At 40.5% G+C, this 17,425-nt stretch overlaps 1 protein-coding gene across 1 annotated transcript in view; it reads right to left on the minus strand.

Annotated features, from left to right (window-relative positions):
• Positions 1-1,026: 1,026 nt before the first annotated feature.
• The window catches only part of SPAG6 (sperm associated antigen 6), a 95,870-nt gene continuing 79,471 nt past the window's right edge, over positions 1,027-17,425 (minus strand). The window contains 1 exon segment of the mRNA XM_036270191.1: positions 1,027-1,812. Within this exon segment, the coding sequence (XP_036126084.1) occupies positions 1,027-1,812 (786 nt within the window).

Raw genomic sequence — 17,425 nt, forward strand, 5'->3', positions numbered from 1 at the left:
GCAATGCTATACATCCCCCATGCCTTATTTATAACTGAAAGGTTGCCCCTTCAGACATTCCTCAACCCCTTACCCCCCCTCCCCCCAACCTCCCTACTGACCCCCACCCCCCTCACACAATCCCTAGAATGCAGTGGAAAGCATCCTAGAAGTGTAAGGTCATTGCTATCATTAGTCTTTGGAAAATGCAATGGTGGTGTGACTATCTCTTGGCTATTTTTTTTTATCAATTATTGCTCCAAAATTAAAAGAGTAGGTTTGAAGAGATCAGTTTTTTTTGTGTCGTGTGGTTTTTGGTTTTGTGCTTCCCTCACAATGCTTTCAAATAATGTGCGTTGTTTGTTTTTAATTCTCTGAGTCAGTATTTACAAAGTTCCAGGTACTGTGCTAGGCTCCCAGGAACAATAGTGAACCAACAACTCCCAGCTCCCATGGGTTTTCGATCAAGTGGGGAGAGAGTAAATCAATAAATGTGTCAAAGACGCAACAGTATAAGGCTATGGAGAGAAAGAAACGAGTAGGTAAGCAGTCAGAAGCTCTAAACCCAAACTTTTTACACGGTGCTATCGACAAACATTCTACTCCCTCTGTTCTGTAATTGCAGGTCCTTGTGTGATCAAACAATAGATGCTTTCTCAGCGCACAAGCCCCTTTCTTAGGTTCGGGGGGCCTCCCACCCTCTCTGACCAGGCCCTTTCTTCGGATCTGCATAAAATCACAGACGCCGGGACCCCAAAGTAACGTCAGCCCCCAGCCCGCTCCTCCCTCCCAGCTCCGTCAGGGCCTGCGTCTCGGCTGCGAGCATCGCCCACCTGCAGCTTCCTGTGAAATCCCATTATTTCTGAGAGAAAAGAAAGGATGTTAGAAGGGTCCAAAGAGAACGTGGTTACGTAGACCATTTGAGTGGGGAAGGAACACATTAAAGGGTGGAGTTCAGCGAATGGTAGCTTTCTACTACTGCAGACAGTAGGACTCATGGCTGAGAAAATGTCGTGAGGGGGAAATGCGGCTTTTTCCTTTCTTCAATTAATTGCCACTGGTGCCCGGAGCGCGCCCGCTGACGGCGCCAGCCATTCGGGAGACGCCGCTTCGCGACAGCTCCTCGTGCGGGACAAAGCCCGCGGCGCCTCCGAGGCCGCGCCGCCACGCGCGGGCGGGAGAACGGGCCGCGCCGCCGGTGGGCAGGCGGACAAAGCCGCGGCCGGGCCGCTCCACGCCACAGAGCAAAACGCCCTCGTCCGTCCGTTTCCGCCGCGTCCTTCCAATGAAGTCGGCCAATATTACTGTAACGGGGCGGGGGGGGGGGGGGACACACGACCCGAGCCCGCCCCTCCCGGCGGGCAGCGACGCGCCCCAGCGCTTCGTCCGCTCCCGCCGGGCCGAGGAGGGTGTCCCCGCCGACAGCCCGGCTCCGCGGAAGTAGTGCCGTCCGCGCGGAGGGAAACGGCCGGGGCGCCGCGCTGGAGCCTCGGCAGGTGACGCGTCCGCAGAAACGCGGGCCGGCGGCTCCCACCCTTCCGCCGCCCGGGACTCGGCCGCCGCCTGGCCTCGGCCCGGAACAGCCCTGCGGGGCGGCCCGCGGCGGGGCGGCCGCGGGGCAGCGGCTCGGCGCGTTTGGCCCAAGTCTGCGCCCGGCCCGGCCCGCTCGGCCCCTGAAGCTTGACAGCAGGTGCCACAGGTCCGGCTCCAGCCCGAGGCCCCGGGCAGCCTGGCTGACTGACGGGCGGGGCTCGGCCGGGGCGGGCCCCAAACTCCTCCGCTGGGCGCCGGAGCCTCCGGCCGCCCTGCTGTGAAGCCCGAGGGTCGTGAGGGCTCCCAGGGGGGCGAAGCAGGTTAACGTGCCCTCCACGTAGCCTACGCAGTAATTTTCTCCAAAATAGAGTGGGGGTACACTGGGACACGGTGTTAACCCACGCGGCAGCGTCGTGCGTCTCAAGGCAGCGTGTCGGGGAAAGGTAAACGCAGGTGACCACGGTCACTCCGTTTCTCCGAAATTCTAGAACAGGCGAGACTATTTCCAGGAAGCAGTTGCCCGGGGAGGGGTGAACTGCAAGAGGATGAAACGCAAGGAGCGGGAGGGAACTTTGTGGGGTAACAACAGTTCCACAGCTTGAGGGGGGTGGTAGTCATAGGACAAAGACAGTTGTCAGGATGCATTTCGCTGAAGTCCTCAAATAGGTAAATTTTTATATACCCAATTACACCTCAAAAAAAAAAGTTGGGGGAAAGGTTACAGTAGTGGCTAGTGGCAGCTGAGGAATAAGGGACAGGTTGGCGGGGGACATCTGCTGTCTCGGCGCTGAGTGCTGTCTCTGAGTGGAGGGGCTCCTTGCTTCCTGAGAACCAGTGAACACCTCAGGAATGCCTCAGGTCCAAGGAGGATACACTTTGCCACACCCAGTTTATGCACCTCCCAGATATGGGGAATCCCACCCCTACAACCTCCCTTTTAGCCTCTCGCTCAGCGCAGAAGTCTGGCCTCTGGTGCTGTGGTTTCCCGTCAGGACAGCCTCCCGCTGGGTGAGGCAGCGTCAGGCGTCAGCACTGCCTGTCACACCACGGGCTCTGATGCAGGTTCAGGCTCCTCTCACCAGTCCTAACCGCCTGTGCAAAACCTTGAGGATCCGCATGTCCTTGCTTCCCTGGCAATGAAAAGGAGGGGTTAGTTGCCACACCCAGAAGAGTGGGAGCGTGAGGGCCCCAAGAGACAAACTTGCATCAAAGAGTGTAGAGAGCAAGAAGTAGCCAGCATATAAACCCCTCTGCCTCTCCATGGACAGAGGGTCTCAAGTTATGACGGTTCTGCATGCTTGTTTGGAAGCTGACCTTTGGGACCGAGCAAAGAGCTGTACTTTCTTGTGAAGCTGTTTTCAACTCAATGTATTTTTGCTTTCCTTTGCATTTGCCCTCACCCTTACCACCCTAGGATTGCCACTCCTAAAAAAGTCTTAGCTTGTAAACTTGGCCACAGGCCCTGCTTTCTAGGTAATCCTTTAGCAGCATTTGAGCTTCAGTTCTGTTCTTTACTGACAGCTTCACAGCCACAAGAGCAAACAGAATTAAGATAATTTTGGGCTCTAGCTTACTGTCCTTTTAGCCCTAAGCCACTACTTTAAAAGACATCCAGTTGAGACCATTGCTAAAAGCACACATTTATATATGCATGCCTCTGTTTGAAGTTGGTAGAGATAAAAGTTTAGTTTTCCACTTATTGGTGCATAGTGATGTTTTCTCTCAAAAATAAATTCCTAGACCACAGGCACTTACATGTTTTAAATATTTGGAAGCTTAAAAAACTTGAGATGCATGTGGGTGCAAAACAAAGACAATTCTTTTCGATTGTGATCATAAAGCTGTTAGTTGGAAGTGGAGGGGTCTAGATATGTTTTTGGTTCATTCATAAAGTCATGTTCTACCTTTCCTAATATCTTACCAGGGGAGCTATGTTAAAGTTTTTTAAAGGGATTTCTTCTGGTCCAGATTGCTTTGCAAAACCATTTTTCTTTGGGTTATTTTAAATATTGAAGACTTCAGTAAGTTTGTATTTTCAATGACACTGGCTTTGCGGCCTCCTGTTTATTGCCAAGTTTGTCAGAACTTTTCTTCTCTCCCACCTGGTTTGCCATCTGTAACTTGATCAACAGTAATTTGAGATGGGACTAGCCAGGGTCATATGTTAAATAGGACATTTCCACTTTCTGGACCACAAAATCCTCCCTTTCCTGGCCACTTAAACACTGTTACATAATATACAAACACATGGATCTGATGATCTTCTGAGACATATGTTGGCAAAGGTCACACCTGCAAATCTGCCTTTCTATTGGCACAGTATTTTCTGTTAGACATTTATTTTTCTTGTTAATAATCTGGCCTATCGGAGCATTTAAAAATTATTTTTAAAAGCATGTTCTGCCTACATCTATGTCATCATAGTGAATTGGTTTTTGCAAAGAAAACTTTGTTATCCTATCATGTGAATAATATTTAATCTTTGCATTTGAAAAAAATGTTTTATATGAGATTAATTCCAATCATAAAGCCAGGCTGTACATATAATGTATTTAAATACCTTTTCACAAAAAGAAAAACCAATTTAGAGTATATTGGGTTACAAACATGCAGTATCTGAGGATATCCCGTTAAGCAAGCATGAGAGCTCCTCTTTAAATCCTGGCCCTTGATTCTTTCCAAATATGAGAAGGGAGATAATATTCTAGCAAACATACAGATTTTATATACTATACAAATAGGTGTTGACCCCTTCAGGATAGGTTGTAAGCTTGCTGCAATTATATTGCCATTACTCAAACATTTTTAGAATTCTTTAGAAATTTGCCACAAGAGACTGAATCACATTCTTTTACATGGACATCATCAGTGATAGAAAATCTTCCTCTGTGAGAGTAGATTTAGTTTTTAGAAATACCCAAAAGTCTTTTGAAACCAGACCAAGGATAGTAACATAGTTTCAGAGAAGAAAATTGAACATGAAGAATAAAAATAAGTGAAGTAAGTAGTGCTTTTTAAAAAATCTGAGAAAGGAGAATTAAGGAAAGATTGAAGCAGACATTTAATAAATTAGAAAACAAACAAAAAATACAATTATTGATCAAATATATTTTTGGAAGAATGTAGAGAAATATCTGGCAAATCTATTTAATAAAGAGAGAGGGAAAATATAATAAAATTATAAAGGAGACAGGAGACATAACAGATATGGAGACTTCTTTTGTTTTGTTTAATTATATGAGAATACTGTGTGTAGTTAACAATATGCTAAAACATATTTTTCTGGAAAAACATAAATCACCTAAATTGAATCAAGAAGTAAAAAAACAAGTAGTTCAAAATCATAGGAGAAATAAAAAATGGCTCAGCCCTAGAGATTATATAGTCAAGTTCTTGCAAAATTTGAAGGACGTATAATTAATTCCTTTTCTAAATGCATAAAGTCATTAAATTTGATTCATTTTTATGAACCAAATATAATTATTATAAAATCTATCAAAATTGTACCAAAAAACACTCATAAAAAATAAACTCCCAGCCCTGGTCAGTTTGGCTTAACGATTAGAGCATCAGCCTGTGGACCAGAGTCCCGGGTTTGATTCCAGCCAACAGCACGTACCTCAGTTATGGTTCATCCCTGGCCGGGTTGGGGTCATGCAGGTGGCAACCAGTTGATGTGAGAGACATATTGATGTTTCTCTTTCTCCCTCCCTCCCACTCTGTCTGAAGATAAATGTAAAAATATCCTCGGGTGAGGATTATAAAATAATAATTATTAATAATAAATAAACTCACATAAGAAAACCAATGCCAGAATTCCCCATAAAATTACCTGTAAATTAAATTCAATGAAGTAAGTCATTTTTAACATGGTTAAGTAGATTTTATCATAGAAATGCCAGGATACTTATATAATACTAAAATAATGGAAATAAATCATACAGTTAGGTCATATAAGAAAAAATTACATTTCAATAGATGATAAAAATCTACCACCACCTTTTGATTAAAACAACTAAATTAAAACAAAAAACAAAAAAACACAACAACTCTTAGGCCCTGGCTGGTTTGGCTCAATGGTTAGAGCATCAGCCCAAGGACCAAAGAGTCGCGGGTTCAATTCTGGTCAAGGGCACGTACTTCAGTTACTGTTAGGTCCTTGGCCCTGGTTGGGGTCCTGCAGGAGGCAGCCAATCGATGTCTCTCCCCCTCTCCCTCCCTCCCTCCCAGTCTCTCTGAAGATAAATGGAAAAGTGTCCTTGGGTGAGGATTTAAAAAACCCAATCTTAGTAAATATTAAATCCATAGCCAACATCATGTTTTTTAGTGTAATGTTTTATATGTTTTTATTGATTTTTTTAGAGAGATAGAAACATCGATGTGAGAAAGATACATCCATCAGCTGCCTCCTGCACGCTTCCTACTGGGGATCGAGCCCACAACCCAGGCATGTGCCCTGACCGGGAATTAAACCCCGGGACCTTTTAATCCATGGGACAGCGCTCAATCCACTGAGCCACACGGCTGGGCTATTGTAATAAGATATTTAAAAATAATATTGCTAATGGTAAGACAGACAAGCTGTAAGGAAGAGGAGAAAGTGTAAAGTTAATTCCTCAACCTCTCCTCACCACTCTTTGTTCTCCCTCCCAGTTTCTTACATAACAATTTCTTACATAACCTTCCAGAAATTTGCTATGCACATAAAAGCATATGACTATTTTCTTTGGAAAAAAAAAAAAAGAATAGAATCACACTATACATATTGTTCTACACTTGCCTTTTCCATCAAATAAAGTAACTTTGATATCTTCCCACCTCAGCACATAAATCTACCAAAATTTTTCATAACATTTGAGTACTATTATATGAATGTACCATTTTCACTCACCTATGGAGAGTATTTAGGTTGTTTTCTTGTCTGCATTTATATGTAGTAACAGTGAGTATTGTTGCGTATCTTTGCCTATTGATGCTGGTGTTCTTATAGAATTAATGCCTAGCAATGGAATTCCTAGATCTATCAAATTAGCATACAAAAGGCTACATTAATGTATAATCCCATGAAAAGTATATGCAAGAAATTGATCATTGTTGAGACTAGGTGATGGGTATATGATAGTTTATCTTAATAGTCATCCTACTTTGGGGTATATTTTTTAATTTCTATACTTAATGATATGACAGTAGAGAAATTATTAAAATCAGGTATAAAGATGCCTGCTATTCTCTATTTTTGCCATAGATTGCCTGATATTCTTTAAAATTATGTCAAAATAATTCTATAATTAGATAAACAGAAATAATAGCTAAAATATTGGAAAGCTGAGGAAAAACTGCCTTTATTTGATTATCATATTTTAGCCTAAAAAACTCAAGAGACTTGATTGAAAAGCTACTTTAGAACTATTTAAAAAGTTAATAACTTTTTCCCTTGCCAGTGTTAGAGTTTTATCCAAAGGGTTGCAGGTTTGATTCCTGGTCAAGGGCACATACTAGGGTTGCAGGTTCTATGCTCAATTTCGGGGTTGGTGTGCATGTAGGAAGCAACAATCAACATGCCTCTCTCACATCAGTGTTTCTCTCTCCCTCCCCCACCCTCCCTCCCTTCCACTTTCTCTAAAAATCGATGGAAAAAAATAGACTTGGGTGAGGATTAAGAACAACAAAAAATAATAAATTTTCCAGTGACCTAACAATAACTTGTTGGGAAACATATTAAATGCTATTCACATATAAATAATTTTGGCAAGAAGTGGAAGGATCTATGTAACAAAAAAAGAGAAAGGAAAATGGAAGAACAAAAGGATTTTTATTTTTTATTTTTTAATTAATTTTTGTTACAGATGTTTCTCCTTTTTCCCCCACTGATTCCCCCCTTCCCCTCCCTCCCTGCCCTGTCCCCAGCTTTGTTGTCCATGTCTATTGTTCATGCATACATGCATATAAGTTCTGTGGTTTATCTCTCCCCCACCACACCCTCTTCTGGGGATTATCAGTCTGTACCCCACTTCCACATCTCTGGGACTACCCCATTCCTCATACTGTTATGTTCATTATGTTCCACAAATAAGTGAGATCATATGATACTTGTCTTTCTCTGTTTGGCTTGTTTCACTTAGGATAATACTTTCTAGGTCCCTCCATGTAGTCTCAAAGGATAAGAGATCTTTCTTTCTTACAGCTGCATACTACTCCATTGTGTATATGTACCACTGCTTTTTTATCCATTCATCTACTGATGGACACTTGGGCTGTTTCCAGATCTTAGCTATTGTAAATAGTGCTGCTACAAAAATGGGGGTATATATATATTCTTTCTGATTGGTGTTTCAGGCTTCTTAGGGTATATTCCTAGAAGTGGGATCACTGGGTCAAATGGAAGTTCAATTTTTCATTTTTTGAGGTAACACCATATTGTTTTCCATAGTGGCTGCACCAGTCTGCATTCCCAACAGCAATGTACTAGAGTCCCCTTTTCTCCACACCCTCGCCAACACTTGTTGTTTGATGATTTGTTGATGGTAGCCGTTCTGACATGTGTGAGGTGATACCTCATTGTTGTTTTAATTTGCATCTTTCTGATAATTAATGATGTTGAGCATTTCTTCATATGTCTTTTAGCCATTTGTATGTCCTGTTTGGAGAGGAGTCTATTTAGTTCCTCTGCCCATTTTTTAATTGGGTTCTTTGTCTTCCTTTTGTTGAGCTGCATGAGCACTCTATATATATTGGAAATTAACCCCTTATCTGATATATCATTGGCAATTATGCTCTCCCATACAGTGGGTAGCCTTTCCATTTTGATGATTGTATCTTTAGCTGTGCAGAAGCTTTTAAGTTTGATGTAGTCCCATGTGTTCATTTTCTCCTTTGTTTCTATTGCCTTAGGTGATGTGTCAGTAAAAATTCTGCTGCGTATGATGTCTGAAATTTTGTTGCCTACAGTCTCTTCTAGGATTTAGTTACATTTAAGTCTTTTATCCATTTTGAGTTTATTTTCATGTAGGGTGTAAGTTGATGGTCTAGTTTCATTTTTCTGCAAGTAGCTGTCCAATTTTCCCAGCACCATTTATTAAAGAGGCTGTCCTTACTCCACTGTATGCTCTCGCCACCTTTGTCAAAAATTAATTGAGCATATTGCCTTGAGTCCATTTCTGGGTTCTCTGTTCTGTTCCACTGGTCTGTATGCCTGTTCTTATGCCAGTACCAGGCTGTTTTGGCTACAGTGGCTTTGTAGTATAACCTGAAATCTGGTAATGTGATCCCTCCAACTTTGCCTCCCTTTTCAAGATTGCTGTGGCTATTTGAGGTCTTTTTTAGTTCCATTGAACTTTTGAAGTACTTGTTCTAATTCTGTGAAGTATGCCATTGGTATTTTGATGGGGATTGCATTGAATTTATAGATTGCTTTGGGTAGTATGGACATTTTAATGATATTAATTCTTCCAATCCATGAAAAAGCTATGTGCTTCCACTTTTTTATATCTTCCTCTATTTCTTTTTTCAATGACCTGTAGTTTTCTGCAAATATCTCCTTTATTTCTTTGGTTAAGTTTATTCCTAGGTATCTTAATTTTTTTGCCACAATGGTCAATGGGATTGTTTTCTTAGTTTCTCTTTCTGTGAGGTCATCATTGGTGTATAAGAATGCCATTGATTTCTTGACGTTAATTTTGTATCCTGCTACTTTTTCAAATTCATTTATTAAGTCTAATAAATTTTTGATGGAGTCTTTGGGGTTTTCTACATATAGTATCATGTCATCTGCAAATAATGACAGTTTTACTTTCTCTTTTGGATCCCTTTTATTTTTTCTTCCTGTCTGATTGCTGTGGCTAAGACTTCCAGTACTATGTTAAATAAGAGTGGTGAAAGTGGGCATCCTTGCTTTGTTCCTGTTCTTAAGGGAAATGCTTTTAGTTTTTGCCCATTGAGTATGATATTGGCTGTAGGTGTTTCATATATGGCCTTTATTATGTCTAGATATGATCCCTCTATTCCCACATTGCTGAGTGTTTCTATCAGAAATGGATGCTGGATTTTGTCGAAGGCTTTTCAGCGTCTATTGATATGATCATGTGGTTTTTATTCTTCATTTTATTTATGTGGTGTATCACGTTTATTGATTTGCAAATATTGTTCCAGCCTTGCATCCCTGGGATAAATCCCCCTTGGTCATGGTGGATAATTTTTTTGGTGTATTGCTGGATCCTATTTGCTAGTATTTTGTTCAGGATTTTGGCGTTTATGTTCATCAGGGATATTGGCCTGTAGTTTTCTTTCTTTGTAGTGTCTTTTTCTGGTTTTGGAATTATAATTATGCTGGCTTCATAAAACGAGTTTGGAAGTCTTCCTTCTTCTTACATTTTTTGAAATAGTTTGAGGAGAATGGGTGTTAGTTCTTCTTTGAATGTTCGGTAAAATTTCCCTGTGAAGCCATCCAGGCCTGGGCTATGTTTGCTGGGAGAGTCTTGATTACATCTTCAATTTCTTCTGTTGTTATTGATCTGTTCAAGTTTTCTCTCTCTTCCTGGTCCAGTTTTGGGAGACTATGTGTTTCTAGAAATTTGTCCATTTTGCTTAGATTGTCGAATTTGTTGCCATATAATTGTTCATAGTAGTTGTTAACGATCTTTTGTATTTCTGTGGTGTCAGTTGTTACTTTTCCTCTTTCATTTCTGATTTTGTGTATTTGAGTTCTCTCTCTTTGTTTTTTGGTGAGTCTAGCTAAGGGTCCATCAATCTTGTTTATCTTTTCGAAAAACCAGCTCTTTGTTTATTGATCCTTTGAATTGTTGTTTTTTTATTCTATGTCGTTTATTTCTGCTCTGATCTTTACTATTTCCTTCCTTCTACTTGCTCTGGGGTTTTCTTTTTGTTTGCTTTCTAGTTCTTTAAGTTGTGAGGTTAGATAGTCTATTAGAGATTTTTCTTGTTTTTTTGAGGTAGGCCTGTAGTGCTATGAACTTCCCTTTCAGAACTGCTTTCACTGCATCCCATAGATTTTGTGTTGTTGTGTCTTCATTTTCATTGGTTTCCAGGATGTTTTTAATTTCTTCCTTGATCTCCTCGGTAACCCATTCATTGTTTAATAACATGCTATTTAGCTTCCATGTGTTCAAATGTCTTTGTAACAAAAAGATTTTAATAAATTAAGAAATCTGTTAGGCACTGAGATGCATTTATCTATTTTTTTTTATTTGTGATTTTAACAAGAATTCCAATGGGATTTTTTTTTAAATTGTTTTTCCTTTATTGATTTTAGAGAGAGAGGAAGTGAGAGGGAGAGAGAGATAGAAACATCATTTGGCTGCCTCCTGCATGCCCCCCACTGGAGATCAGGCCCACAACCTGGGCATGTGTCCTGACCAGGAATCGAACTGGCAACCTCTTGGTGCATGGGTCAATGCTCAACCGCTGAGTCACACTGGCTGGACCAATGGGACTTCTTTTATGTTGAAAACATTAATTATTTTTGGAGTTAAAAAAACAGGAGAGAGCAGCCAGAATACTTTTGAAATATGAGAGTAATAACAGGAGATTCACTGTGCCAGATATTAATACATCTTTAAACCCACAATAATTACAATGATTTTGAACTACTGAGAACAGATTGGTAAATAGATTAAGATTTCAGAACAGATACTTTAAAAGAAAATTCAATACAGCAATAAATGAAGCATCACTAATAAGGAGGACGTGGATTATTCAATAACTTATAATACTAGGAAAATCAGATAATCATCTGTAAGAAAATAAAACAGATTAGACACTCACTTCATACTATATACTGAAGTACATTCCAGATAGATTAAAAAGGCAAATGTGAAAATGAAACTGTGAAAGACCTAAAAGAAAATATAAATGAATATTTAAGTGATTTTCAGATAGGAAAAAATTAACTACAAAACAATGGAAGAAAGCACACAGAAGTATCTGCATAAGCATCTGTGTGTCAAAAAATTACAAACAATATTAATAAGTTGCAAAGGAGAAAGAGATTTGTCATAAATATCATAAAATGGCAGAGTTAGTATTTGCACAAAGGTCCTTAAAAGTTTTTTCAAAAAAGAAATTAAAACACCTTTTGGGCAACAACTGCATTGTATTGTGGACATAAACTCAGAGGGAACCACTTTGAGAAAGAAGGTTCATTTGGAAGAATAATTCGTCCCGTTTCTGGAATGCTAGGTTTTTGTTGTCTGTCTGTATGTTTTGTTTTCACCTCATCTCACGTGTATTTGGACTACAAATTCCTTTTTCTCCAATTTCTTTTTCAAAGCATCCCTAGAATATCGTGCTTTCTGGATTCTCTGGAAGTGGTTCACTTGATTTAGCTCATTACAAGCCCAGGAGTAGGTATTCTCACTACCCCATCTTCTAGATTAGGAAGGATGCATCTTTCTGACTTTAAATATAAATAGGCAGCAAACTGATGTATCGACATAAATTATTCAAAATAAAGTCATCATCAGAGGAAAAGCTAAGACAAGTGAACACAATATATAGAGAGGCAACTATTAGAAGTACCTGCCAGTCCTCAAACAGGGCTCAACCAGACTCCTACACCCTGCTCCCATCCTTAGCTGTCACAGGCCACACCTGGGAGACATAGCTTAGCTTTCCACATGAGGACAGGTCCCAGAGGCCTTTGGCTGGAGAGACGTGAGACTGTGAGGAAGCTGGTTGACCTCAATGGGAAACACCATTTGATGCCTGCACTTGTGCGAGCACTTATTGGGGCTTAAAATGGAGACTGATCTCTGTTTTCCACATTAGGAAACTGAAGCACTGAAAAGTAGTTTGCTGAAGTTCACACAGCTAGAAAAATGCTAGAAGCTATATTTGAGCCGGGTAGTTGGAGCTGGAGCCCACCTCCTTGGCCCACAAAACCACAGACAAACAAAGCCTTTTCTTCCACAAGAGCTCCTTTGACCTTCACAATTTTGTGAGGAGGTCAGGAAATTGTTCTCCCCGATTTACACAAAGGCAGTGGGAAGCCAGAAATGGGTTATTAGAATTAGTAATTTTTTTTTAATGATTTGAAAGAAACTGACAGCAGAGCACGGATGGACATGTGATAAGGAGCGACTGGCGGGAAAACAAGTCTTAAAGGCTTGGATCAGAGAAAGAAGTGCCCTGAACTTTAAGTGGATTAACCACAAGCTGCATGGAGGGGAAGAGAGCTGGGAACAGACAAGAGGAATTTATCCTGAGCATGGTGAGAATGAAAATTATTCTAGCTCATGAGCTATCCAGTCTATAATGAAGCTAGATGATAAACAGAAAAAACCCATCCCCAGCATTTCCATCATGTTGAACTCAGCAGCTATCTTCCTGAAATATTAGCTCCTCTTCTATGTCATTGTTTGTTTAAGAATCCTGTTGTTAAATTTTTATCTGTTTATTTACCTGGCCTTTGTTAGTTTAGATAACAAGGCTAGAAGTGTCTAAACCACCCAAATGAAGCTCCCATTACACAAAAGGATTTTCATCTAGTTTTCAAATACAATTATGATAATAATGTTTATATAAATACTTTTAGAATTTACTTCCATAGAATTAAAACAGTATTAGTTAACTTCTGAACTTGTTGCTTGCTTTATTATTATATTATTTTTTTAATTCCGTAATCTTGTAAATTCAGAGGAATTCACAAGAAACATGCATGTTCCAAGAGACTAATATAAAAGGATCTATGTTAAATGCAGAGGACCTCCATCCATTTAAAAGTAGGGAAATAAAGAATCCTTTTGCTATATGACTTGCCCACTCATTTATCTGATTTTTGTTCAAGTCTGAATTGATAGGTATCAGAAAAAATACATATATTCTCTACTTATTTCAGAATGTTCCTAAAATCAATATGCATCATCAACTGAAAGAAAAATTCTTTTAGTACTGCAAATCACAGCATTAACCTCAAGTTCTATGTAGTATAACATCAGTATCATAAGATTTATCAAAAGAACATTATCTCTTTAGGTATAAACATTTTAATAAATTTCCATCTAAATTCTTTCTCAAAAGTGAGTAAATTCCATGCTCTAAGCCCTTTCTAATTTCCCCTTCCTGCTCCACACATGCATTCTTTCTTTCTATAATTTTTTGTCATCAAAATCTTTCAGTGACCTGTAGTAACCAAACAGGTTTCCTGTATTTGATCTTAAAGAGTTAAAAGAAAAAAATTGGGGGGGTGGTCATTCAGATTGAAACATTTAGTTATGCCTCAGGGGAAATAAATAAAAGGCACTCTTAATCCGTGGTTCAAACAACACCGTTCTGTTCTGATTTTTTTTTTTTTTTTTTTTTATTACTGGTGCTGGCATGAATGAAAGATAGGATGATTCATCCAATGAGAATTTGAATGCTGGTGGAAAACTGTACAGAAAATCCAGGTGAGCTAAAGGAGAAAGAGATCAGGGACTTATGAGGAAAATTTTGTCAGGAAATGAAAAGAGTTTCTATGAATACAGGAAAATAAACATAAGTTTGAACTCTAATATTTAAATCCTGCTGAAGTACAGTGGCACATGACACCAGAACAAGAGAAGAGCTGAGGATGAAAAGTTTTCTAAGCTGACTATTAAGTAGATGTAACTCACTGATGAGTGTGCCCATTTGGGATTTTAATTACTGAGACATCTGTTTATCGAAGTGTACTACTAAATATTGATCAAATACAGAGATCAAATTACATGAAGAGAAGAGTGGAGATGACATTCATGACTCAGAAAGGAGAGCTATTGGCCAGGGGAAAATCAATCCTGGCTTTACATCTCACCAACAGAGAAGCAATTATTTTAGATGTGGGCTGGTTAGCATCCTAGGTCATGAATTTAATTAAATAACCCTCAAGTGGCAGAAAACAGAGCAAACCACTGTATTTCACTGTCAGCAAGACATGCTGCAAATAAATGGCCCAAATTCCTCTTCTTTTCCTTCCCTTGTCCCTCATAGATTTGGTGTCGTTTTCTTAAATTCGCAACTCTCTTCCTTTTCCTAGTTTAGCCTTTCTTTCCCAGTGGCACCCAAAAAACTCACCCCTCTAAATAGAGAGCTTGAACCAGAAGCAGGATTTGCCTTCCACATTCTCACAATGAGATACTTGGGAAGTCAGAGAAAGGGGACAAGGATTAAGTCACTAATTAAATTCCTTCTTTGGGCTCAATTAAAAGGCTAATAATTCAGAGAAATATCTTGGAATCAAAGAGAAGGCCACATGGCCCTCTTGTTGGTAGTTAGCATCTTGGCAGGTAAAGAAAACCTGAGGGAGGGAGTCGCAAAACAAGTGATGGGGCAAGAACTGTAGGAGAGATTCCCAAGCAGAGAAGCCTTCAGCTTTTAAAATTAATATTTAAAAACCAATCTTACTCAGACTGGCCCCTGGCAGCCCTCTGCTGAGCTCCAGTTAACAGTTGGCAGCCTCTTGTCCACAACTGACTCTCAGTAGAAAGGTGATGATTGTTTTCAGAGCCTTCACCTCATTATTCCATTTAGCTTTCCTGCCCACACCTCACCACTTCCTTCAGCAACACCACCATTCTTCCAGCATCCAACTTGGATTCACTGGTTCTCTAAAATGCTTTCCAATGGGAGAAAACTTAAGTAAAAGTAAAATTGCTGGACAGATATTCAGGTAGCTCATAGAACCCAAGAAAGAATTGAGCAACCAAACCTTCCTCACAGAGAACTGGACCATGACGCTTCCCAGGACCTCAGAAGCTGAAATCCACTAATTTCTCCAAAGAGCTGCCATTAACAACTTAGCTACAATCACCGGCTCTCTGTGTAAAACCCAAAATTCCCAGGACAACCTCTCTCCCTCTCCCTCCCTCTCCCTCTCCCTCTCCCTCTCCCTCTCCCTCTCCCTCTCCCTCTCCCTCTCCCTCTCCCTCTCCCTCTCCCTCTCCCTCTCCCTCTCCCTCTCCCTCTCCCTCTCCCTCTCCCTCTCCCTCTCCCTCTCCCTCTCCCTCTCCCTCTCCCTCTCCCTCTCCCTCTCTCTCTCTCTCTCATTGTATGTATTCAGGCTCATGATATTTGATAAACTCTGAAAATCATCATATAATGTGGGTTCATTCCTTTGAAACTGGTTGTGCAGGCTACCATTTTAAAGTCTGAAGAACTATTTCAGGCACTGCTAACTTGAGTTAAGTGGATGTGGCTGACAGCACAGCCAGATTTCCATGCCAAATGTGAATAAAGTGGCAGCAGTCCTGACAGAATACAGATTGAAAAGAGCCTGTTCTTGCTTGGTTGAGCTACAGTTTCAAAATGTCCTGGCCAAAGTCCCCTCAAAGGGTGCCAACAACCAGGTTGGTTTATGGACCTCTGCAGCCTCATTCATTCATTCATTCAATCAATCAATCATTATTCACTGATTGCCTCCTGAGTGCCAGGCAAAGCAATGTATTGGATACAAAGATGCATAGTTCCTGCCCTGGTGGTGCTTAAAGGCAGACTTGTATCTCTTGTGTGAGCAACAATGTAAGAGCTTCTGAGAATAATTTTTCATATGAATACTGTGTTGCTATTTTTAAATCCCCTCCCCCACCTTCTTGGATGAGAAGCCGGAGGATTCTGTCTGAGCTGTGAGGTAATCTCATTATTAATGATGTTAAGATTTCACTAGTTGAATTCAGAGAATTAGGTAAGAACTGAGATTGCTTCACAATTAACCATGGCTAGGTGCCACTTATTTTTATGATGTGACTTGGAGGACATGATGCTGGGTGAATATAAAATTACTTTCTGAAAAATAACTGATGTTTTCTTCCGCATCTGAACCAAATAGACAACTGAATACAAGTTAATTTTTTAAAAATCCTAGTCATTTTTCCCCAACCTCAGGTGGGAGCACACTTTGGAGGACATTTATCTGCTAAGCTGCCAGAGTAAAGCTAGGAGCTTCTAATTAGCAAGAGCTGCTAAGGCCACAGACAGTCTACCCAAGGCTAGGTGTGCAGAGTGTATGGAACTTTGGTTTGGATTTAGATCTGAGAAATTTTGATGTTCTGGCTTGGTTTGATTCCAATTTGAACTAGTTGCCTAAGAGTTCTTACTTGTTTTTGGTTCCACTTAAGGTGTTAATTTTAAGGTTTAGCAAATTATTAAGGTCCATTCTACTTGTGGTTTGAGGATTTAATTCAGTTTATATCTGTAGTAAGGCTATAAAAGGTTTGACTAGAAAATGGCAGCAGCTGGAGGATGGCCCTCAATGGGAGATGTTCGTGAGGCATTAGAGTATCTGTTATAGTTCACCCCTTGTGGTGCTCAGATCCACTTGCTTCTTACAGTAAGTTCTGCTACCTAGTAACCAGCAACTCCAGGACTCTGGTTGGCCTTTACTGCTGAGGAAACACAAGAAAGTTAGTGGGAAAACCACAGTTGCTGCAGCTGCAATGGATCTCAAGCCTGAAGTAACTGATACCTTACTCCCTTCTCCACCACCCATAGTAGATTCGCCTCAGCCTCAGCTAGCAGCCATGCTGGTCTAGGCAGATCACATCACAGATGTGAACACCACAGTTCTGAACACTAGCACAATAGTGGCAAAATGACATGGGGATCTGGGCCACCAGCTGATACAACTTCATTGTGCAATTGGCCCTACTCATGCCCAGTCTTTATCTGTCACTTCCATCCTCACACCTGGGGTCCTCTCTAGGGTGATAATCTTTATCCTGGGAGAGTGTACCCATTATCACTAACACTCTCCCTAATCCAAATGTAGTCAATCTTCTTCATGATTATACTGCTATGTTTGAGCCAAATTTTTCCCATGCGTGCAAAAAAAAAGGGGGTACTATAATGGTCTCTGAATAAGGATGATCCCAGCCCAGGTTCCAGATTTGCTTTCCTAAGATCTGCCATCTTGCAATTATAATATGATATTCTTGATCCAACCTTA

Source organism: Molossus molossus, unplaced genomic scaffold (genome assembly GCF_014108415.1).
Source record: "Molossus molossus isolate mMolMol1 unplaced genomic scaffold, mMolMol1.p scaffold_m16_p_1, whole genome shotgun sequence".
Classification (NCBI taxonomy): Eukaryota; Metazoa; Chordata; class Mammalia; order Chiroptera; family Molossidae; genus Molossus; species Molossus molossus.